The sequence below is a fragment of the Mesoplodon bidens genome, assembly GCF_964165515.1.
Source record: "Mesoplodon bidens genome assembly, chromosome: 2".
NCBI classification, from domain to species: Eukaryota; Metazoa; Chordata; class Mammalia; order Artiodactyla; family Ziphiidae; genus Mesoplodon; species Mesoplodon bidens.
The window spans coordinates 132326910-132352806 of NC_138177.1; the positions used below are offsets into that span (position 1 = coordinate 132326910).

The 25897-nt window shown below is 38.8% G+C and overlaps 1 protein-coding gene across 1 annotated transcript in view; it reads right to left on the minus strand.

Annotated features, from left to right (window-relative positions):
• The window catches only part of ALG6 (ALG6 alpha-1,3-glucosyltransferase), a 56607-nt gene extending 38472 nt beyond the window's left edge, over positions 1–18135 (minus strand). The window contains exons 1-2 of the mRNA XM_081225792.1: positions 18017–18135; positions 13615–13886 (exon numbers count right to left, since the gene is read on the minus strand). Coding sequence (XP_081081918.1) covers positions 13615–13696 — 82 coding nt within the window. The 5' untranslated portion in view covers positions 13697–13886; positions 18017–18135. The remainder of the gene's footprint in view (positions 1–13614; positions 13887–18016) is intronic.
• Positions 18136–25897: the final 7762 nt, after the last annotated feature.

Here is a 25897-nt window from a genome sequence, read left to right on the forward strand (position 1 = left end):
AATGATGATGTAGGAAGGATGTCAATATTATCAGTATGATATAGCAAGGATTTTAAGTTCAAAAAGATTTGAATTTTTGAGTCCCTGATTTTCCACTTACTGAATGTGCAACACTAAGCAGTTTGTGAGGGCAGACCAATTATTTATGCGAAGGCTACTTTAACACAATGCCCACATACTGGTTCTTGTCTCAAAACATCTTTAAGTTACTATCTGGCATTTTGAAATTCCAAGCCTCTGCTCATGCTGCTTACTTCCTCTCCCTATTCATACACCTCTTTTATCAACTCGTATCCAACCTTTAAGAACCATCCCAACTGCCAAATTCTCCACAAAACCTTCCCTTATAAATTAAAAACATACTGATCATTAATTATTGACTTCTTAGAACTAATATTTATTAAGGGCAAACTATAGACATCATACTTATATATATTATTTTATTATTCATTACACTAAGTCTAACAAGCAAGTGTTGAAATACTTATTTTCTTCATATAGGCTAGGGATTGTCAGAGTGATTAAGGAAAAAGAATTATTAGCAAATGCAGTAGTGAAAATTTATTAAGTACTTAAGAGCAAAATAAAATGCCAAGAGCTTTAGATGTAACTCATTTGATCTGCAACCTATGATTTTACCAGCATTTGACTGATGAGGAGACTGAGACTCTGAAATTTTAAAATAACTTGTCCAGTGTCACACAGCCAATAAGACACAGCTAGTAACATTCAAACCCACCGGCGTTTAATCTCAATACCTGTGTCCTTGACAGAGAGTAAACAGTAAAGCCACGATTTGAATAGGAAACAGAAGACAATAGCCATAACAAAAAAATGAATACCAAACTTGAAATATATCAATTGTTTAGTGAATTGAAAACCCATTACCACAGTATCTCAAAGCTATATCTCCTCCTTCTGTTTAATAAACAGCACATGAAAAAACGCAGAAATCAAAATAGGTAAGTCGGGCCTTCCCTGGTGGCGCAGTGGTTGAGAGTCCGCCTGCCAATGCAGGGGACATGGGTTCGTGCCCCGGTCTGGGAAGATCCCACATGCCGCGGAGCGGCTGGGCCTGTGAGCCATGGCCGCTGAGCCTGAGCGTCCGGAGCCTGTGCTCCGCAAGGGGAGAGGCCACAGCAGTGAGAGGCCTGTGTACCGCAAAAAAAAAAAAAAAAAAAAAAAGGTAAGTCAAGTAGATTTTAAAAAGGAAAAAAAAATTATTGACTTCTCATAATACTTATATTTTCAGTATCATGTATTTTGTCACATGATTATACTATTTTCTAATAGCTACCCAAATAAGAATTTTAATTCCAGTGGATATAGAATGTGATTTTTCCAGAGCTCACAGGAAACATATTGCTAGGCATATAGTACATACTTTCAGTTAAAACTTGCTCAGTTAACTGAACAGGAGCGGGGGATTAACTTTCAATTTTTTTAAAGAAGGAAAATAATTTCCCACTGAATTAACTGCATCTTTATGTGTGCACTTTATAGATGTGTGTGTGCAGTGGGGGCAGTTTCTCTTTTTGGTGATACAGCTGCTATCTACAGGGAGAAAGGAATTGATTTTTATTTTTTTTCTTTTGCCTTTGTTTGCTTGTTTTTGGCCCACTGGGATAATACCTATACAGTGGGCATCATAGGAAACTACTTAAGTCATAGAGGATCTTAAGTAGTTTCCTACACCTAAAAAAATCCAACTGTCTAGATTTTCTGAAATTGCTCTAGACTTGGGGTCAGTGTGGAAGAATTTATTACCATTCTCTAACAAAGAGAAGAGTGGATAATGACTCTCTTCAGGGTTGAGAAACAAGTTTCTATCCAGAGTGTGACCTACTTCAATAAATTCAGCTGACACTGGCTATGAAATTAGTACTTAAGTTTTTAAAACTGCTGAAGTGCCCTTAAAGCAACCCAAAAGAGTAACCCAACTATACCTATGGGAGCTTCACTTGGGAAGGGCAAAATGGATTCCTTCTACTGTGATTAATTCTACAAATTCATTTACATGAGATTCAGAATTACATAAAGAAAATGTATTAATGTACATTTACAAAGCTTCAATTTTGTCTCATTCTTAGGAAAATGGGCTTAAGCACCACTTAAATGTTCATTTTATTAATTGCTGAACTATTCATAATTATGTTAGAATTTAAAAAACGAGTAGTTTCTTTGATAACAATACGTACTAATTGCCTTTACATTGAAACTTTAAACATTCTAATGGAAGAGAATTTGGTTAAAATTTTCCATAATAATCCCCCTTTTATATATTCTTAGCGAGTGAGAGGAAACATTACAAATAACAATGGGTAAGCTGAGAGAAACTATACAGTATATGCATTTCCAAAGAAGAAATAACGGACTAATACTAAGCAAGCTCACCTGAGCTTCCTCACTCCAGTGCTTCCTAATTACAATCTTAAAACAAGAAAAACAAAAAGCAAACTAAAATAAGCATGTTAAAGAAAAATTATAACCAAAATAAGTATTTTAATTAATAGAGGGGAAAAAATCTCAACGAAATCACAGATGTTACACTCATTCAGTAATCCTCCCAGCCTCCTATGATATAGAAGTTCGTCACACGTGAACACTAAATGTCACACTGTTTACGATGGAGTTGAGAACTCTGACAGAATCACCATTTTTCTTAGTATTTAGCATTTCTATTTTTCTCATCTGAAAAATGACAAAAATATATAACCACCACCTACAAAAGATGCTACAAATATTTTAATATGCAATAACAATACTCCTCTTACATAGTAATCCAAAAATACTCTTGTTCTGTTGACTTTCTTAGAAGACAATTTAAGAGTAAGGTTTAACTTTTTTGTTTTTGAAGTATAGTTGATCTACAATGCGGTGTTAGTTTCAGGTATACAGCAAAGTGATTCAGTTATACATACATATATCTCTATTCTTTTTAAAATTCTTTTCCCTTATAGATTATTACAAGATATTTAGTATAGTTCCCTGTGCTATACAGTAGGTCCCTGTTGGTTATCTATTTTATATATATATAGTAGTGTGTATATGTTAATCCCAAACTCCTAATTTATCCCTCCTCTCCCTTTCCCCTTTGGTAACCATAAATTTGTTTTCTATGTCTGTGAGTCTATTTCTGTTTTATAAGTAAGTTCATTTGTATCATTTTTTTTAGATTCCACATACAAGCGATATCATGACATTTGTCTGTCAGGCTTAATTCACTTAGTACGATAATCTCTAGGTCCATCCATATTGCTTCAAACAGCATTATTTCATTCTTTTTTATGACTGAGTAATAGTCTATTGTACATATTTTTTAACCATTCATCTGTCAATGGACATTTAGGTTCCTTCCTTTGTATATACTGCTGCAATGAACACTGGGGTGCATGTATCTTTTCAAATTATAGTTTTCGCCAGATATATGCCCAGGAGTGGGATCGCTGGATCATACAGTAACTCTATTTTTAGTTTTTTAAGTAAACTCTATACTGTTAAGAGTAAGGTCTAAAATAAGTAACAGGACTTTCCTGGTGGCGCAGTGGTTAAGAATCCGCTTGCCAATGCAGGGGACACAGGTTTGAACCCTTTTCCGGGAAGATCTCACATGCCACAGAGCAACTAAGCCCGTGTGCCACAACTACTGAGCCTGCGTGTCACAACTACTGAAGCCCGTGCCCCTAGAGCCCACACTCTGCAACAAGAGAAGCCACCGCAAGGAGAAGCCTGTGCACCACAACGAAGAGTAGCCCCCACTCGCTGCAACTAGAGAAAGCCCGCAGCAGCAACGAAGACCCAACACAGCCAAAAATAAATAAATAACTAAATAATTTAAATAAATAAAATAAGTAACAGGAGTCCTGTTTTCAGATGAGGGAAGTAACTGAGTCAACTCAGACTTTAGGAGAGAAATGTTAGAATAAGTAATGTATGTAAGCCACAGGGATAGAAAAGTATTATATATGCATGTTGTCCTCTACTTGATTCCCATTAAGCATTTGATTATGTACACCAGTAACACTGAAATTGTGTGATGTTTTTAAATTATTTAACCCTATACCCTGATATTAATTTAACCTTCTCTTGAGATAAAGAGTGCAAAGAAAATAATGTATCTGTCAAAATTAGAAGACTAAAGGAAAATTAGAAGACATAGGATTGCAAACTAAATAATGATCAGGAGTAATACAGCCTGAAGTAAGAAAAGGGAATGACTATCCAAAGGACCAGTTATGGATTGAAAGCAAACATAACACAAATTACATATTTCATATGACAACTTTTTTTTTTTTTTTTTTTTTTTTTTTTTTGCAGTACGTGGGCCTCTCACTGTTGTGGCCTCTCCCGTTGCGGAGCACAGGATCCGGACGCTCAGGCTCCGCAGCCATGGCTTACGGGCCCAGCCGCTCCGCGGCATGTGGGATCTTCCCGGACCGGGGCACGAACCCGTGTCCCCTGCATCGGCAGGCGGACTCTCAACCACTGCGCCACCAGGGAAGCCCCATATGACAACTTTTAAGTGGGCTTTTCCTCAGCCCTCCTTTATCCCATTCCAACTACCAATTAACTCCCTCCTTCCATTCACTAACAAACTTCCTAAAAGTTGCTATGTCCACTTATTAACTCCCACTTAGTCCATTATGGTCTGGTAGTTAGGAAGATCACAATGGCATCCTAGTGATCCTTTGTCTATTTTAAATTTTCATTCTACTTGACGTGTCTAGAACTTGACACTGTTGGCCCGTCCTTATTTCTTAAAATTCTCGAATTCCCCGGCTTCCAGGATAATAACGTCTCCAGGCCCTAATCGTACGTGATTTCTTCTCAGTCTCCTTTAACCATTACCCCTTCTCTGTGAAGATGATCAGGGGTTAAACTCGTTTTCTTCTGTACTACAGATGCTCCCAACTCTGTGGTTTCAACCATCATCTCTATCAACCTTTTGTAAAAATCAGAATAACCTGTGAAGCTTCAAAAAATACAGAGAAACACACAGTAAACTGAGACCTCAAAGAATTCCCACAGATAAAAGTTCTAAGTAACATGAGCTCACAATTTTAAAATATCACTAAACTCATGAAGAAACAAAATAACATAAGCAAGAGTCAACAACAAACAACAAACTATGAAATCAGACTGCAGGTATTAGAATTTTCTGATAGGTAATACAAAATAAGCATGTTTAGTATGTTTAAAGATATAAGAGGGCTTCCCTGGTGGCGCAGTGGTTGAGAGTCCGCCTGCCGATGCAGGGGACACGGGTTCGTGACCCGGTCCGGGAAGATCCCACATGCCGCGGAGCGGCTGGGCCCGTGAGCCATGGCCGCTGAGCCTGTGCATCCGGAGCCTGTGCTCTGCAACGGGAGAGGCCACAACAGTGAGAGGCCCGCGTACCGCAAAAAAAAAAAAAAAAAATACAGATGAAACTAGTTTCCAGCAACATGGCAGACTCAGAAGGTCAGAAAAACACCTCCAATACAGGAAAAGTATATATTTTTTAATTATTTATTTTATATATTATACATGTACAATTTTAATATATGGCTGAATCAGCAGCAAAATAAGAGAATTCCTTAGAGGCCAGAAACAACAAAAAAAGTGTAGACCCAGAAGAGTAAGCATTTGTCCTGAGGGAATCCAGTGATCTTTGGTGGCCTATACCCTAGGTATTGAAAAGCTCTATGCCATGAGTAAGAAGGCAAAGCCTTAGTACTTGAACAAGTAGGAATTCAATGTCAGAAAAATCTCTACTAGGATTAAAAATACAAAGCCTTTGAGGAGATGGTGAAGATATTATCTCTGCCTTGGCTCTTGGTAGTACAGGAAAAAAGAAGTCTCCCCAAAATTCCTAACCATAAGCCTGCACTCACCCAGTTTGGGGCCTGAATTCACATCAAGTATTTGCCAAAGGAATCTTAAGATGAGAATTTAGTTTGACTTTTGTTAAAAGTGCCCCAGGTGCCTGGGAGGAGGCAACCCAAATGCTCTGTGGAGAAATACACAGTAAACTGAGGCCTCAAAGAATTCCCACAGATAAAAGTTCTAAAAGTTCTAAGTAACATGAGCTCACAATTTTAAAAAATCACTAAACTCATGAAGAAACAAAATAACATAAGCAAGAGTCAACAACAAACAACAAACTATGAAATCAGACTGCAGGTATTAGAATTTTCTGATAGGTAATATAAAATAAGCATGTTTAGTATGTTTAAAGATATAAGATATAAAAAAAAAATGACAGCTGATGTCTGAACATAAGCAACAGAAACTAAAAAACAATGAGAGAAGATTTTCAAAGTATTAACAGAAAATAACTGTCAATACAGAATTCCATACCCAGAAAAACTTTACAACAAAGAGCAAAATAAAGGTGTTTTCAGACAAAAATGGAGTTTGCCAACAACAGACTCTCACTAAAAAAAAAAAAAAACCTCCCAAAGATGTACTTCAGGAAGAAAGAAAATGATCTCAAAGGAAGACGTACTATGTAAGAAGGAAGGGTAAAAAGAAAATGAGGGTAAAACTGGATAACTATAAATTGTATAAAATAACAGTGACTAACATCTAAAATCATGAAAGAACTGAAATCCTAGGCAATAATACCATTTTAATTTGGGGCAGGAGGTGAAGATTTGTAACTAGAGTTAAAACATTCTAAGGTCCTAGTGTTGTTCAAAAAGAGGATATAAATATGAATTTTAGGTTTTGTTAAGTTAAATATGTATGTGAAAATCTCCAGAGTAAGCCCTGAAAGAACAAAATAAAGTATAGTTTCCAAATCAGTAGGGGAGAGAAAATGGAATTAGGGAGGGGAATTGGTTAGACATATTTAAATCACAGGGATTCAGAGGTAGAGGGTAAAAGAACAGAAGATATACCAAGCAAAAATTAACCTAAAGAAAACTAGTAAAGCTATATTAATTTTAGAGGAAATAGACTTTAAGACAAAAGCATTACTGTAAATAAACAGGGACATGACAATAATGTCATGAAATTCAAGTCACAAGGAAAAAAATTCTAAATCACCTAATAATATAGATTCAAAATATTCAAACAAAAATTGACAGAACTATAAAAAGAAACTGCAGCTCTCTCAATAACTGGTAGATCAACGGGGCAAAAATGAGTAAGAACATAAAAAATTTGAATCAAAACAACTGATATTAAGTAAATGGATATATGCAGACTATTAAACTGGAGAACATATATTTTAAACCAAAAACAATTCCGGTCTCGAGTACTATTCCAGATTTTAGGAAAAGAGGGTATACTCCCTAATTCATTTTATGTGGTTAGCACATCCTTGATAACAAATCTGACAAAGGCATTTTAAGGAAGTAAAATTGCAGGCCAATTTTATTTGTAAGCATGGATGCTAAAATCATAAATAAGAAATTAATAAGCCAAATCTATCAATATACTTTAAAAAAATATATCACAAATAGAGTTATTCTAGGAATGCAAGGTTGGTGCAATGCTAGAAAGAACAAAAACATACTCAATGGTAAATTAAAAGCATCTATTAAAATTAGGAACAAGAGAAAGAAGCCTGAATCACTACTTCTATTCAACACTGTAATAAGGTCCTAGAATTAAGAAGACAAGAAAAAAGAAATAAAAAGGGTAGGAAGTAGAAAAGAAGAAATAATACTGTCATTATTCATAGATCACTTTATTTTACACAGAAGATCCAAAAAATACTTCAGAGAAATTATTAGAATTACAAGTTTAGGAAAGTTATCAAATATTTAAAAATAAACCACATTTTTATACCCCTGGAAAAAGCATTTAGAAAAGCAATTTTTTAAAAGATACCATCTACAATGGTGAGGAAGAAAAGATATTTAAGACACCTAGGAATACATCTAAGAAAGGATGTATAAGACTTTCATGTAGAAAACTATAAAATTTTGTTGAAAGACATTAAAGAAGACAAATAAATGGAGAAGCATACCATCTTAATGAATCAGAAGCCCTACCTACTATGGTAATGATTGTCAATTCCACCCAAATTAATCAATAGTATAGAATATAATTCCAGTCAAAATCCCAACAGGGTTTTTCATAGGACTTTAACAATCTGATTTTTAAAAAAGACATATATGGGGAATTCCCTGATGGTCCAGTGGTTGAGACTCGGTGCTTTCACTGCCGTTCAATCCCTGGTCAGGCAACTAAGATCCCATCAGCCAAAAAAAAAAAAAAAAAGACACATGTGTGTATTAGCTATCTATTGCTATATAACAATTATTACAAGATTAGCAGCTTAAAACAATATTCTTTTGTAATCTAATAGTTCTATAGGTCAGAAGTCTGGGTGGGCATAACTTGGTTCTCTGTTCAGGGCTCACAAGGCCAAAATAAGGTGTCAGCCAGTCTAGACGCTTACCTGGAGGCCTGGGGAAAGAATTCAGTTCCAAGTTCATTCAGGCGATTGGATGCAGGTCTGAGGTCGCTGTACCTTGCTGACTATCAGGTGGGGGCTACTCTCTGCAACTAGAGGCCACTCCTATTCCTTCTCACATGGTCCCCTCCATTGTCAAACCAGCAAAAGTGCTGAGTCCTTATGATCGGAATCTCTCCAGGGTTCCCTTCTACTGTCAGCTGGAGCAACTTCTCTGCTTTTAAGGTCTCATGTGATTACAGTGGGCAAACCTGGATAATCCAATGCAATCTATCTTAAAGTCAATTATGTTATATGACATAACATAATCACTCCCAAATAGATCTCATCATTTTCACAGGTTCTGGGGATTAAGGCAGGACATCTTTGGGGGACCATTTAAGAAATTCTTCCTACTACAATATGAAAGAAAAAAGCCCAGAATAGCTCAGACACCAGTGAAGTGGAACTATCAGGTGGGAGAACTTGCCTCACAACATATCAAGACAAGGTAAAATTATAGTAATAAGACATGGCAGTGATGAACCAATGGATCAGAATAGAGAGCCAGAAACAGACCCTTGTGTGTATGAAAAACTGATATAAACAGATATAGATAGGTACTGAAGATTTATGGGAAAGGATGGACTATTCAATAAATGAGCTGAAACAACTGTTTTTATCCATGTGAAAAAAAAAAATTTTTAATGGCTCCCTAACTCACATGTTATACATAAAGTTCAGTTCTAAGGAGATAAAGACTTAAACAGGAAGGACAAATCTTATAATTTTTTTTTTTTTTTTTTTGTGGGCCATGCAACACGGCTTGCAGGATCTTAGTTCCCTGACCAGGGATTGAACCCGCGCCCTTGGTATTGAAAGCGCAGTCCTAACCACTGGACCACCAGGGAATTCCCAAATCTTACAATTTTTAGAAGAAAATTTTAGAAAAATATCTTTGTGACCCAAAAGTAGGGAAGGATTTCTTAAAGATACAAAAGCACAAATCGTAAAGGAAAAAGATGGATAAATGTCATTATTTTAAAGTCAAACACTCTTGCTCACCAAAAGAAACTGTAAAGTGTGAAAAGATAAGCCATTACCTGGAAGAAGATATCTGCAACTTGTACAAAGGTTAGCTTCCAGAATACAGAACACATAGGAAAAAAACAAAAGCCAAAATGTAGAATACATAAGAAAAAAACTAATATAAATGTACAAATGACATAAGCAAATATCACAGAGAAGGAAATACAAATGACTAATAAACACAAAAGTATGCTCAATCCTTTAGAAACGAAATTCAAAATAAATAAATGAATTCAGCAATGAAGGAAATTAAAATTAAAATTACAATAAAATATCATTTCACACACTCCAACCTGGCAAAAATTCAGAAGTTTAACACTACCAAATGCTGTGAAGAATGTGGAGTAATAGGAACCCTCCCACTTGGGAAGTGCCTCAATACTAGAAAGGCTCAGAATGGACCACCTACATAAAATTGGCTCTAGGAATTGGCACAAATGATTTCTGGCTCATCTCTTGCACTTGCTTTGTTCTAGCTCTGAGGTTAGGCATGAGCTTAAAGAGAAATTGGACAAAATAGGATCTGCCTACTTTGATTCTAGCCAAGAAAAAAGAAGTCCTGCTATTGGCCCTGCCAAGGTCACCACCAGGCTGCATTGGAGTATGAAGCTAGAAACTAACTCTAATAACAAATTGTTCTCTGTGACCAGCTGAAGATGGATTTATGTGTTCCTGTGCCCCCAGCCAAATTGCATCTCTCAAAATTCCTGCTTTTTTATATGACTAAAATGCACCCAAATCTTAACATAGCCAAAAGAGAATTCATTACCTTCCCCCACTGAATCTGCCCTACCTCTCAGTTTTCATTCTCGGTATCTCTAAACTTAGAGCACAACCACTTATAGAGGATGCACACACGTGACAAGGTACGCCAGTCACGTGAACTAATTTACGTGACTGGACAGGCGAACACATGTCCGCATCTTTGAAAGTTCGCAATTTGAAGGTTCGTATGTAGGGAACTTACTGCATTCTAAGCCTTTCTCATCTGAATTACAAGTCCCTTTTGCTCCCAGTCTACTTTGTTTATACCACACTATATATATATATATTTTTTTTGCGGTACGCGGGCCTCTCACTGCTGTGGCCTCTCCCGTTGCGGAGCACAGGATCTGGATGCGCAGGCTCAGCAGCCATGGCTCACGGGCCCAGCCACTCCGCGGCATGTGGGATCTTCCCGGACCGGGGCACGAACCCGTGTCCCCCTGCATCGGCAGGCGGACTCTCAACCACTGCACCACCAGGGAAGCCCTATACCACACAATATTTTAATGTAATATATATCTACATGTCTGCCCTACCCACTAGACTGTGAACTTCTCTAGGGAAGTAAAAGTGTGATTCTAAGACCCAATTACAACATTTCGGGGGTGGGGGGGTGGTTCCCACACACATCCAGCAAGCAATTCTCTGGACACCACCTGGGTATCCTATATCTCAACTAAATTCTGACACTATCTACCTGGAGATAGCATTAGATCCCGTAAGTTATGGGTTCAGTCCTACAAGACTGCATCCCACACCCCACCCCCACTTCAGACACCACTGTCAAGACCTACTGCCTACAGGTTGCAGGTTGTCCCCTCCAACTCAGGGTGTCAATGGCAAATCCAGGTTATCACACGTACTTCTGACTGATAGGCTATAGATGAGAGGTACGCACAATCTCCTCTTTAGGTTCGATCAATTTACTAGAGTGGCTCACAGAACTCAGAGAAACATTTTTCTTAACTAGATTACTGGTTTATTATAAAAGGATGTAAGTTGGGAACAGCCAGATGGAAGAGATGTATAGGGCAAGGTGTGGGGAAAGGAGTGCAGAGCTTCCATGCCCTCTCCAGGCATGCCACTCTACCTGTATCTCCACGTGCTCACCAACCCAGAAGCTCTCCAAATCCAGTCCTTTTGGGTTTTAATAGAGGCTTCATTACATAGGCATGACTAATTAAATCACTGGCCATAGGCAGTGGTTCAATCTCTAACCCTTCCCCTCCTCTCCCCAGAAATCAGGGGGTGGGATTCAAAGTTCCCACCCTCTAAGCATAAGGTTGGTTTGCCTGGCAACCAGGCTCCATCCTTAAGTGGGGGACCCAAAGCCACCTCATTAACATAACAAAAGACAACTTTATCATCTCACTTAGAAAATTCCAGCGGTTTTAGGAGCTCTGTGCCAAAACCACAGATTAAGACCAAATATATATATCTTATTATGAATCACAATATCACAGGTACATACCATGTATTATTCTTGGTCACCCTAAAGACCAGACCTAAAGATATGATCACCAGCAAGACCTATTTTTGCTGCACAGCAGACACTCGATAAATATTTTGGAGTTAAATGATCTGATGTCAGGATCAAATGAGAAAACAGTTATGAACCACTAATGTGCTGATTATATTCCTACATTACTAAAAATAAAGCACAATCCATACATATTATCTCAATCCTCACAACAACTCTGTTAAAGTACATATTAATATTCATACTTTGTAGAAGAGATACACAAGGTTCATGAAGATTAAGAACCTTCTCCAAGGGGCCTCCCTGGTGGCGCAGTGGTTGAGAGTCCGCCTGCGGATGCAGGGGATACGGGTTCGTGCCCCGGTCTGGGAGGATCCCATATGCCGCGGAGCGGCTGGGCCCGTGAGCCATGGCCGCTGGGCCTGCGCGTCCGGAGCCTGTGCTCCGCAACGGGAGAAGCCACGACAGTGAGAGGCCCGCATACCGCAAAAAGAAAAAAAAAAAAAAAAAAAAAAAAAGAACCTTCTCCAAGATCAGGCAGCCAACAGGTGAAAGAACTAAGATTTGAACCCAAGTCTATGGCTGCATTCAAGTGATTTTACTTCCTCAATATTCCTTAAATTCATTTCTCCAACTTTCAACTAACTGCCTTAGCTCAAGACTTCTTTCTCAGAGGCCAGAGAGCAGAGTTAAAGCACTGACTCTGGAATAAAATATAACTATATTTGAGTCCCAGCTGTCATTTATTGGTTGTCTCATTTTCCACTTGTAAATTAGAGATAATACCTATCTTCAGTGGTGTGGTATTAAGGAAAATGCTCAGTGTCTAGCATCTGATAAATACTTAAAAAAGAGTAGCTCTTACTTTTGTTCTTAAGATTGTCTCATTTGTCTCTTTACACCTAAGCTTCTTGCTACAATCATTTTTTATTACAATGAAAGTTATTTTTCTAAGACACAAATAATTTCCCGAGCTAATTGTATAGCCAAACCTCTAGCCATCCCTCCCCATCCTTTTCGTTCCTTGCTGTTATGCTATCCAATACCAAACACTTCTAACCATGCTCTCATGCCATCTACCATGTCTTTGCACATGTTCTGCTGTCTAGAGTATTTTCCCCATTTCATTTGCCTAGCAAATTCCAACTCATCCTTCAAACCTGGAACTCAAAAATCATCTTCTCTGAAAAGTTTTCTCCAATGCGTCCTGATCACTCATTTCTCTGTTACCTTTGAACCTCACACATACTTCAACATTATAATTATCACATTGTATTGTGACTACTTATCTACTAAAATGTGGACTCTTTAAGTACTGGAGCCATTAAGTATTTAAGTATTCACCTGGAATTTCTAGCACTTAGCATAATGCCTGGAACATGAGAAGTATTAAATAAATACTCACAAGGTTCAATTTAATCCCATCCCCAGCCTCCAGGACCACAATCCATCAATTCCTCCTCCCTTTCCCTCACATCGTCCCCAATCTTATTCTCCACTGGTCTCTTCCTTTCAATGTAGTAACATGCCTTCTCTACCCTAAACAAACAAAAAAGCCTCTTTTGATTCTGCTCCCCCTTTGAAGTACTAGCTCATTTCTCTCTTCAGTGCCTAATAGATAATTTTTTCTCAACCTGTCATCTTCCCAGTTAAAACACATCTTTGTTTTATCATTATCACAAAGCCCATGCTTCTATTTAGCTGTTATACAAATTCTGTTTATTAGAATTAGATGCTTAAGTGTATTTTCTTGACTACACCAATAAAACCTAAAATTCTTCTCTGTCCCGGTCAGAAGACTATAAACTATTACCAAAAACTAAAAACCTCAAAAAACAAACAAGAAAAATGATTCAAAAAAGTATTTACCTATCTTAAACAAAAAGTGCATTACCTGAGTAAGAATTAAGAGAAACTGTCCACCGTACTGTTAGTCCTAGTAAGACAACAGCTGTCATCAAGTAGCATTTCTCCATATTTCTTCTCAAGTTTAGGGAGAGGAAAAATAACAGGACCAATGCTGGAATACTTTTAACATGCAGTCAATCACTTCTTTTCTTGATTACAGAAATGTTATCAATTCTTTGGAATTAGGAATTTGAGAGGATTTTAAGTGATGCTTCGTTTCCAGTCAAATATTGATTTTTATGTCTATGAAGAAGTAGCCTGCAGGAAAAAAGAAAAAAGATACCAAGAGTTAGCTGAGCATAGCATCTACAACAACAAACCCATTAAACCAAGTAGAAAGAAGGAGAAATGGGGGAAGCGGAGGCGGGGAATCGAGGAAAGGAGATAATTTTAAGTTCCTTATCCCCTAGTCCTCTAGTTGGGAAATGTACCTCAAAAGGTAGCTCTCACCATTAAATGTGACTCAATATATCTAAAGATACAGTAAGGATCTGCTCTCACAAGGAAATATTTCTGAGTGAAGAAAAACAACCAAGATATGTAGATAGTAGGTCAGTTCTAAACAGAGAATTTTCACCTACAGGTAAAAACAAGACCACAAAGATAAACAAAGGGGTGATTTTACCTTTGGTGTAGACAGAAAGAGCACTTTTATTTTTATATTCAGCTTGAGAAAACCTTCCACTAAAGTAATTTACGTAGTTTGATTTTTCTTTTCTTCCAAAATATACTTGAACTAACTACACCAACTTTCCATTCTAGAGAATGAACCTTTGTAAGAATCAATAAGAATAGCCCCAACTCTTAAGAGAAAATACAAAAGCAGTAAAATACAATTAACCACTTACATGCTTCATTTTTTTTTTACTTTTTCCCTGTTGGGTCGGGGTTCTAAAAGTTCAAAGATTTGAAAAATCATGGGCCGTTTTAACCACAGGATGTAATTTAATTTACATATATTCAGAAAAATGCAATTAATATATAAATGAAAATTTTAGGGAAAAATTGGCATATTCTACCTACAGGTCAAAAAAGTATTTTCTGGGCTTCCCTGGTGGCGCAGTGGTTGAGCGTCCGCCTGCCGAAGCAGGGGACACGGGTTCGTGCCCCGGTCTGGGAAGATCCCACATGCCACGGATTGGCTGGGCCCGTGAGCCATGGCCGCTGAGCCTGTGCGTCCGGAGCCTGTGCTCCACAACGGGAGAGGCCACAACAGTGAGAGGCCCGCGTACCACAAAAAAAAAAAAAAAAAAGTATTTTCTTACTTAAAAATAGCAAGGGACAACTCTAGAACTAATAAGTCTAGCATCTCAATCAGGTAGAATGACTCAAAGCATTTAATAAGGCTATGTGACTATATTATTCAAATTTGGTTTATATAAATTCCCCTTTTCTTTCCTCCCTCCTACTGCATCCACCTTTGATCATTCCACTGTTCATTAGAAATTCTACCACAGAGGCAAGGTAGGAGGAAAAATTAAAATTAACTCACTTTCCGATGTTGATTTCAGGTTTGACACAGTTTATAGGCCATTATAAACTTTTCAAATCCTTTTTTAGTCTAACTCAAAAAGCCCCTTTTAACAACGCATTGCACTATATATTTCAGAATTGCAATACAACACTCTATTTTCTCCTGAGATATCAAGTTTAAAATTGACTTTACAAATGCTAATTCCTGGATTTAAAAATACAGCTTAACTAATATTCCATCTTGGAAATTTAAATCACTAATACAAACAAGTTAAATCAATAATCCACAATATTTAATAATCATAATAAACTTTAAAAGAACATAATGCTTAACTAATAACATGCTGATCAAGTTTTTTTGGTTTTTGGCTGCACTACGTGGCTTGCAGGATCTCAGTTCCCCAACCAGGGATTGAACCCAGGCCCCCGGCAGTGAAAGCAAGGAATCCTAACCACTAGGCCACCACGGAACTTTTCTGATCAAGTTTGTTAAAAGCACAAAGATGGGGCTTCCCTGGTGGTGCAGTGGTTAGGAGTCCACCTGCCAATGCAGGGGACATGGGTTCAAGCCCTGGTCTGGGAAGATCCCACATGCCGCGGAGCAGCTGAGCCCGTGTGCCACAACTACTGAGCCTGCGCTCTAGAGCCCACGAGCCACAATGACTGAAGCCTGTGTACGTAGAGCCCATGCTCTGCAACAAGAGAAGCCACCTCAGTGAGAAGCCCGCGCACCTCAACAACAACAAAAAAAGAGTAGCCCCAAGTAGAGGAAGCCCGCGCACAGCAACAAAGACCCAACACGGCCAAAAATAAACAAATAAATTAAAAAATTAAAAAAATTAAAAAATTAAAAAGAAGCACAAAGGTGGAACAGCTGACAGATGAGAGAATCATATCCAAAAAGATTTGGACAACATCTATGATGGACCAAATCTAACTCCAGAAATCATTACAGGGATAAATTCAAATAAATTCAAAGTTCTGCACTTAAATGTGAAAAAACCAACAAAAATCAACTGCTTGAGTATTTAAAGGGAGGCAACAGATAACAGATGATAATTATCAGTTCTGTATGGATCCAGAACTGATGACCAATATTAGATTAAATATTAGAAAAACTTTTCTAACAACTAGAGCCGTCCAAAAATTAAATTAGCTTCTTCTTGAGAAAGGAGTTTCTCTTTGACAGGTTCAAGCAGAAGCTAAGCAACAACTTGAAAAGAATATTTTACAGTGGAAAACAGATAACTAATTTCTAAACTGTGTTTTAAATCTGATTTTGGATGCATATTATGTGTCTAAATTAATATAAATCCTGACAATACAAAAGATGATTTTGTCTCCCAACATGTCCTAATCCCCAGTAAGTGACAAGTATTGCCACTTTTGTAGGGTTTCTTTAATGAGTAAAATGGGTAGGCCTTCACATCCTCCACAAGTGGCTCATGTTAGAAACTGAAGGACATCAAAAACATCTCTTTCTGGCATCTATTACACTTAGAATAAAATCCAAGTACCTCAGCCATAAGATCCTGCCTACCTCTCCAATTTCATCTCCTCCCACTTTCCCACAAGGTCTTCCCTCTTTCTAGAACCTGCCCATTTCATTCATACCTCAGTTCCTTTCCAATTCCATTCCCTTTGCTTGGAACGCTCTTAAGTCAGCTCACTGGCCAATCTTTTGTCATTTATATTATACCTCAAGTCATCCCCTCAGAAAGTTCATCCCTGACCACCCTTACTAAGGTTTCCGTTTTGTACCGTTACCTTCTTTTATTTTCTTCCTAATTCTTTTCACTATCAGAAATAATATTTTCACACAACATGAAACAATCTCACAAACATAACCTTGAGTTTAAAAAGCTAGACACCAAAGAATGCACACCATATGGTTCAATTTACAAAAGGCTCATAAATAGGCAAAACTAATCTGTGGTGTTAGAAATCAGGAAAGAGGTTACCTTTGGGGAGGAAAGGGGATGGCGATTGGGAGAGGTCTCCAGGAAGGTCTTCTGAGAAGATGCTGTGAATGTTGCTTCCTGATTTGAGTGGTGGTTAAAAGATGTGTTTACGTAATGATAAATCAACTAGTTACAATTTATGATTTGTGTATTTTCTTGTACGTTATATTCCAATTAAAAAGTATAAAGGAAATTACATTTATTTGCCAACTAGAATAGAAGCTCCAGGCAAGTAGGGATCCTCCTACCTTACTCGTGGCTTGGTTCCCTGCGCTTAGAACAATGTTGGCAGAAAGCAGGTGCTCATAAAGTATTATATTTGCTGAATGGAGATCTTCGTGTGTGAAGGGAAGTACCTAATTTTACTGAGTCCTTTATGGTTAAAGATATTATGTGAGACTTTTAACCGATCTCTTCTCCTTGAACAGTAAAAAGGGTTATTACTTTTCCCATCTGTAAAGCAAAGCACAGTAACTTCCTAACCCATCCTCGCGCCACGAAGTTGCCACGCGGGCAGCAGAGGAGTTTTCCGTCCTACTTTGCCCCGAGGGTGCGTCTGGACAGAAAAAAAAGTCAGCCGTCCACGTCCCAGGGCCGAACTTGCTCCTTTCAGCCTGAAAGGTCCCTCCCCCAGGTGGACACCACAGCCACGGACTACTGCTATCCCAGGTGAGCACGTCTCGCCAAAGGGACCCCTCCTGATGTGTCTCTCCCTTTCTCCAGCGGGCCAGACCCTCAGGACCGCAGGAACTAGGGTGCCAAGCCGCTCCAGCGCAGGGCCCCCCACCGTCACCGCGTCCCCCAGCCGACTCCCAAGCGAGCCTGCGGGCTGGTCTGCGGAGGCCTCGCGTGCCGTTCCTCTGAGTGAAGCGGTGCCGGGAGCCGGGCCGCCAGCCCCAGTCTCTCCCCACCCCGGCCGGGCGCCCCAGAACAGCAGGGACCCCCACCTCTTACCCCGCAGCCCGCGGAACGCGAGGATTCGCGCCGCAACCGGTCCCAGGAAGGCGCCTGCGCGCTCGCCCCCGCGGCGGAGCGCCCCGCCGCCCTTCCTTCCGCCTCCGCGTGCTCGCGCGCCGCCCGCGTGCCCTGCGCGGGAGCGAGCCCGTCGAGCGTGAGGGGAGGGGCGGGGAAAAGGCGCGGAGAGGAGGCGGCCGGCTTCGGAGGCGGAGCCCCAGCGGCTGGAACCCGAGAGGCCTGGCGTCTGGGTGAGGCTTGGGGCAGGTGGAAAGCCCCTTGCTCTTCTTTCCTGGGATCGGGGCCAAGGCCTGAAAGGCTGCTTAGTCCACGGATTCTTGTCAGGGGCGCGTCCTGGCTCTCTTCCCACAGTGAACAGCCCCATGGCTCGTCCTCACCAGCGGGCAGGAGATCTTCCTCTGGACCTGTGCCCTCGAGGAGCCAGAAAGCCAACCTGCTTTACTTTCCTCAAGCTACATGCCTGCAAAGAAGAAGGTATTAAGGCTGGGAAGTCACTTCATGGAAGAAAGAGTATTGAACGTCCAGCCATTTTTGAGAGACTGTTGGTGATGCAGAAGAGCAGCCCTGCCCTCCAGTAGCCACCACACAATCCCCATCAGTCAGCTTGGATCACCTGTGCCCAAACTTGCAAATAATAACCACATCCCCTTCCTTTAGTCAAAGAATGCCCTCATATCCCCCTTCTGAATCTTGCCATTCTGTAAAAGCCAACCCCTCTGTAATCCGTAACTACCAGCAAATATTTGGCTTTAGCTATGGCTTTATACTAAGTGGATCTGAACAACTCTCTGGATCTTGGTTTCTTCATCTATGAAATGAATGAGTGGGCTAGGTAAACTTCCAAAAATAAAATTTCATCCTACTGTGTTTAAAAGAACATCGGCCCTGGAAATATGAAGAAATATGGCCAAGTCCCTGACCTCAAGAGATTTAATTCTCATTGGAAAGTCATTTTCATGCATAAGAGGATAGAAGAACAGATGCTAAATGTCAGATTACTGGTATATGCATTAAGTACTGTAGGAGTTCAGAGAAGAGGGTTCACTGTAAACTAAGAACTATCAGGAAATGCTTTCCTTGGAGAAGTCAGCTGAGCTTTGAAAGAAAGCCTGAGCCTTCATAAGCCAGGAGGATGGGAGTAGGACTCTAGACAAAGGAAATGGTTCAAGCCAAAGTTGTAGCGGTTGAAAAGTGCAGAACATTTCCGCCAGTTGAGATGGTGGGTGATGAAGCTGGAAAGGACTAATTGTGGAGAGTTTTGAATACCAGGCTGTGGTGTTCAGAATTTATTCAGTGATCAGTAAGGGACCATTGAATGACTTAGCATGTAATGACTTTTAGCAAGTGTACAGTAAAGTGTTAGAGAAAATTTAAAGTAGTAATAAGGGATAAGATAAATCAGAGGTAGAAGTAGAAATCTTTTTAGTAGTCCATGCATGATTAGACAAGAGCCAGGACTGAGATGGCAATAGTGGAACTGGAAAGGAAGAGATCAATGCCAGAGGAGGAATATACAGGTCTTGGTAATACAGTAGATATGTAGAAGTGAAACAAAGGAGAGGGGAAAGTCAAGCATGGCTCCCATGGTGTCAAGTCTGAATTACCAGAAGAACTGAAAGATCTAGAGAAGCCTAAAGGAGAAACTGGCTTGGAGGGAAATATGATGCATTGTATTAAGTTTGAGGTGACATCAAGACAACAAAGTAGTAATATTCAAGTACCAGTTTTGAATCAGAGCCCAGGAAAGAAGTTGGGGCTGAAGATAGAGATATGAACATCTTTCATTTGGCTGAAGAAACATGGAGACGGTACAAAAAGAAAATAGACAACCATACTTGAGTACACACATATTTAAGGCCAAGAGGAGAAAGGCAAGCTGATGAAGGATATTAGGTGGGTAGGAGGAAATCCAGTACATCACAGGATCATAAATATTAAGCATCTTGTGAATAAGAACTGTGTTTGGCAGACCAAAAATCATGTTTTATTAAATCTAATTGGCTCTGTCAGTTGTAAGAAGCACCGCTATTTTATGCACCACTGAGAGAGAAACAAAAGTTACCATCTAAACTTACTATGATTGTAAAACACATATAATTTCAGAAATATCAATACATGATAAAAGATGTATCTTCAAATGATGACAGTTGGTATCAGTCTCTCCTTTCTGCCTCCCAACCCAATAGCTTCTGACACAGTATTTAGAACAAAGTTGATGCTTAAAATATTCACTGAATAAATAGTGGAAGGAACGTCAAAGCCTCTAATTCATACCTGAACTGCCCCACCACTACATCTGTATACCTATTCCTGCTCTTTCCCTCCACTAGGTACTATCACCTCTGAAGGTCCAGTGCCTATATATAACAGATGCTCAGTAAATGTATTTTGAATGAGGTCATTAGGGTAGAACCGAATTCATTATGACTGGTATCCTTATAAGATGAGGAAATTTGGCAACAGACATGCCTATGCGCATAGGACAATGTGAAGACATGGAGAAGATGGCAGTCTACAAGCCAAGGAGAGAAATCTCAGGAGGAACCAACCCCACTGACACCTTGATCTTGGACTTCTAGCCTCCAGAAGTATGAGAGTATACATTTCTGTTGTTTAAGCCACCCAGTCTCTGGTTTTCTGTATGGCAGCCCAAACAAACTAGTACATACCTTATCAAAGGTACTCTGAATACTCAATGTACTAGGCAAACTTCCTCACACAAATCATACTTTTATAGTAGTTTCTAGTCCTGTCCCTAGATCACTTTCACTTATTAAGAAAACAAGCCCTTTTCTATATCAAGCCCAGGACTTCCCTGATTCTAGGTGAAAACCATTCATCTGATCATAGCTGTTTTCCGAAATAATTTTTTCTTCTCTGTACATCTTCCTCAATTGACCCTTATATGTCATTTGCCATTCTCCTGAAATCTCCAGGTTTCATCATACCTTTGCCTCCTCCAGGGAATAAGTCCACCTAAGCAGCATAGAGTTAGAGTGAACCTCCAAATTTCCATATAGCCATTGGCAAAATACTGTTCTCTTTTATATGCTAAAAGTTGTTCATATCCAATTTACTTGATCCTCACAATAACCCTGAGAATGGTAGAACAGGTATTATTATCCTTTTTGGACATACAAGGAAACTTGAGATCAACATTTCCCAAAGTATGTTCCACAGAACTGTCATTCAGTGTGATACCTATTGTCAAAGAAAAAAAAAAGGTAAAAGAAAAGTATGGGGACCGTCTCTTGATACAGAGATAAGTTTGAAAACAATGGGTTACACAAATCTAAAAAAGGATTCTTTACTCCAGGTTTTCTCAGAGGCTTTTGTGTGTTATTATAAGTCATGACTCTCCAAGAGAATACAGAATTTTCAGACATTAACCATGAAATCCTATCCCCACACCCCAACCCAACTCTGACATCCCACCCTACAGAGTGGTTCATGAAACACACTTTTTGGAAATGCTGGTTTGAGACATTGTGTAATTTCCCTAAGAAATACAGCAAATAGATGTCAGGACTATAATTAAACATGAATCTTTGTTACTTTCATTCATTTTCATTTTTTGCACCCCTAACAAAAGACAAAATATTGATGAAGACTGTCCTTAGTATGATTATGAACTTTGAAAATTAAGTTAATTATAAGACAAAATTAAGTGGAAAAAAATAAATCCCCCAAAACCAGAAATAGAATGAAACAAAAGAAATTTGGATACAACGTGTATCCAATTGGTGGCTCAACTACACAGAGAATAAATGTTCCAAGTGACTTTAGTATTTCTTCTTTTTTGGCCATGCTGCATGGCTTGAGGGATCTTAGTTCCCCGACCAGAGATCGAACAAGGGCCCCCAGCAGTGGAAGTGTGGAGTCCTAACCACTGGACCACTGGGGAATTCCCCCAAGTGACTTTAAAACACTGTAATTTAATGATGTATCCCAAGTGCAATATACCCTAAGAAAAAAAAGATCTGTTAAAAAAATTAAATGATTGTTGTTAGTAACTCATGTTGTTGGCATTAGGATTAGCGTTAGAATAATAAATTCTACGACTACTGTATGTGTAAAGTGGGGTAAAGAAAATGAAGATTTATGTGGTATTCAGATCCTACCATCCCGGTATTTTGATACCAGGATTCTTGGTGTGGGAAAGGAGTAAAAGGTGTAAGATAGAAGTTAAGTATCAATATGAACTTATGATTTATTTTACCTAATTACTGAGGAGAAAAAAGGGAGGGAGAGAGAAGGGGAAGGAAGGAGGGAGGGAAAGGGAGGGAGGGAGGGAGGAAATATTTCCTAGCTCTTTTTACTGAAAGGACTAAAAACAAAGACCAACTCAATGAGCATCCTTAGCATACAGACTGTAGTCTTGAAACACCATTTCTACTAAAAATGAAAGGGAGATCACAGGAGAAGTAGCTAATTACAGGTTTGGAAAAGAAATACATAAAAATAAATGGAAAGTTTTGTTCACCAGGTATCAAGGAAGCTATCAAAGACTACTAGGGTCAATGTCAGAAAGACCACAGAGCCACCTTGAAGACACTCCCAAGGGCCACGGATGGGACACACTGAGCATCAGTAAGCATAATAACTACAGTGGACTGAAACACATCAAATGTGAATTGTCTGTCACATTGCCCATGCGCTCATAAAGATACTTTAAAAAAAGAAAAGGTCACCAATGGAGGAAGCTAGCAAGCCACTCATTATTTTGACAACTGGTAAATAAAGAAAAAGAATCAAGTAGTTATTCTGTCTTTGTTATGTAAATTATTCCGGTGGGTAGCCAAATAGTTGATACGGGAAAGATTCTCTTTATAGAGTATTCAACTTACCTTTCTCTTCCCTCTCCCCCTCTTCCTTCCTCTCCCTTCCCTTCCCTCTCCCTTTTTACACACACACACAAACACACACACGCACACGCACAGAATTACCCTTGTTTCAAACCACCAAATAGCCTTATAGATGAGATGAACTGTTTTGGGAACTTCAGAAACTAAGCCCCTATTTGAAAGAGACCAAAGTGGAATCAACATAAAACTGCATTATCTACTGTGAAAGTATAATTATTTAAATTTCTTTACTGCTTAAATGAAGCTAATCAAGTTTATCTATAATTACTTATGGATATATTCATTTATTCAACAAATAGTTTTTGAATAAATAACCTGCCCTTAAGGTGTTTATAGACCAGTATTGTATACAGCCCAGGAGAATATAAATTATTGTTATATCTGCTGTCAATTTCAGATGCCACTTGGAATTACTCTCATACAAATACAGAGTTTTCAACTGTATATATGTACATAATCATACATATAGTTTTGTCAATTTGGACCATAAAAGAAATAATACATGTTCCTGCCATATAGTTGGAATGGTGTTATTGTCACAGAATCTAGGAACAATTCTAAGAACATCATTTTTATATCTTTATTTTTATCCAGATGTTATTTAAATAAGACAGAAGAAATATAAATGTATAAAGGTCCACAGGTATAATTTGGTATGGAAGTCTAAGCTTTATAAACTCATAAGATTTTAAAATTCTGTTTTTAAAAGTTATTAAAATATAGGATGGTGCTTATATCTTTACAGATAAAAAGAGATCTTTAATGTGACAATGCAATATATTCATTGGTTCATGGACCCCCAAACCTCCAAGGAGTGTCACAAATCTACATCTCTCTCAGTCCAGGACTTTGAATTTAAATTTAAATATATGATATAACTTAGCCCAACATATTTTGGAGGATTATAAACATCTATAATTTCCAATAATGAGAAACACGGATGGGCCAATGTTTAAGTAGATTTGTAAAGCCCATGTGATAACACAAATGCAACTTTATTACTTTATCTTCAGTGTCTTTCACAGGTGAGTGGATTGTCACACTCTATTATGTGGCCCACAGATCCATTGGCTAGAGCTATCGTGGTACTTGTCTAAAATGGTCTTTGAAAATGAAAATTTGGGCTAAATATAAAGGAGGCAACCTGCCAGTAAGAACTATTCAAACCAAAAAGTCTCCCCAAGGGAAATGAAAAGAACTCCGTTTTAAAATCATATAAATCAAGATGGTAGGAGGTTCCAACTTGTAAATTTTACAGTAAATACATCAAGATTTAAAGTCAGATTTTTAAGTAAATTTTTATTTGTAGTACAGAATGAAAGTCCATACCAGAAAAACAGGTAAATCACAAAATAAAGCCTTTGCTTCCTAGCTTTTGCTCACCAATTTTTAAAAAAGATTACCAAACTAAAAAAGAGCTCTGAGGAGAGGGGCAGGACACAAAATACGTAGGGTGTGATTTTTTTTTTTTTATCACCATTTTGTTTTACCGTGGGTTTGGGTTTGGTTTTAATGAGAAAGGAGATGGCAGATATTGTCAGTAGTAGCACTCTGCCTCTAGGAACTTGGATTTAAAAATCTAAATGAGAGGGGCTTCCCTGGTGGCGCAGTGGTTGAGAGTCTGCCTGCCGATGCAGGGGACGCGGGTTTGTTCCCCAGTCCGGGAGGATCCCACGTGCCGCGGAGCGGCTGGGCCCGTGGGACATGGCCGCTGAGCCTGCGCGTCCGGAGCTTGTGCTCCGCGGCGGGAGAGGCCGCGGCAGTGAGAGGCCCGCGTACCGCAAAAAAAAAAAAAAATCAGATACCACATGTGCCCAATAGTAGTAGCTATTATATATCTCCTGAATGATTTTCATAAAATGAAGGGAAGAACCTAGGTGCTTTGATGGTGTGAAGGAAAATAATCCTTTCTGTATATGCAGTGAAGGCAGGTTTGGAAAAAACTATCTATAAAAAGTTATTTTCTATAATTGATGGAGTTAGTTTTCTGGAATAAGAGTTGAACTGAACAGAACTTATCTATTATTGAATCCACAGTAGTCAGTTCATAACCTCTGGGTGCCCTTTCTCCTCTAGGATTTCTTTCAGGATCTGGAGAAGAAGAGGGCTAGGAAAAGGAAAACATCCTCTCCCTTCAGTTGACACCTGCAACGCAAGAACATATGATAAGAAAAATTAAAAACAAACAAACAAAAAACAGCCGCAAGTTTTCCCCAAAACCCCTATACAAAGCTGTAGTAGAGTATCGTTGTGTTTACTATCCAAATAATGGAGCTCTTGTTCTTTATAATTGTTCTTGGGAAGGATTGGAACTATTGCATTACCCTAGGTATGCATTTGGGCTGATTGCGAGGTTGGGGCCAGAGAGTACTAAATCCTATTCAAATAAATGAGGGGGCTGGAGAAGAAAAGTGTGAACAGTGATTCTCCAAAATAGACCCCAGTGAAGTGCAATTATGATTTATCAGATACCCTGCATTTTCCTCTCCATAGACTTCTACAGAATACTGTGGTTTAAATGAAATGCACCAAGGCTGGTATCTAGTTACATTAAGCCCTAATTTGACTCTTTGGTTTGTTCTCTGCTGGAAGTTTTTCTGTCTGTGTATACTCCTCTTCCCAAATGAATTTTCCCTAGAGGCATCAGGGAAGTGGAAAGTCTTTCTCTGGAGGCTCCTTTTTTAATTTTTGCCTCTTACTTTTTGTAAAATACTCAGTTCCTTTAATCCATTTCACAGTGTAAGATTTAATTACATTCTGGTTTGCTTTTTTTCCTGGTCTCTCCTTGGTGTTACCGATTTGATCAAAACCACCAAGCAGAGATTTTTATTGCGTCCTAAAACCTAAGACATCCAGATCAAATTTTGGAAAACTTTGTGTTCTTCATAAACTTCTCTACTTTCTCAGCACGCTTATCTTACATTGAATTAATAAAGTTTTGGTAAATAGATTGTTTAAATAGATAGTTTTGTTTAAATAGATTAAATGTCACACT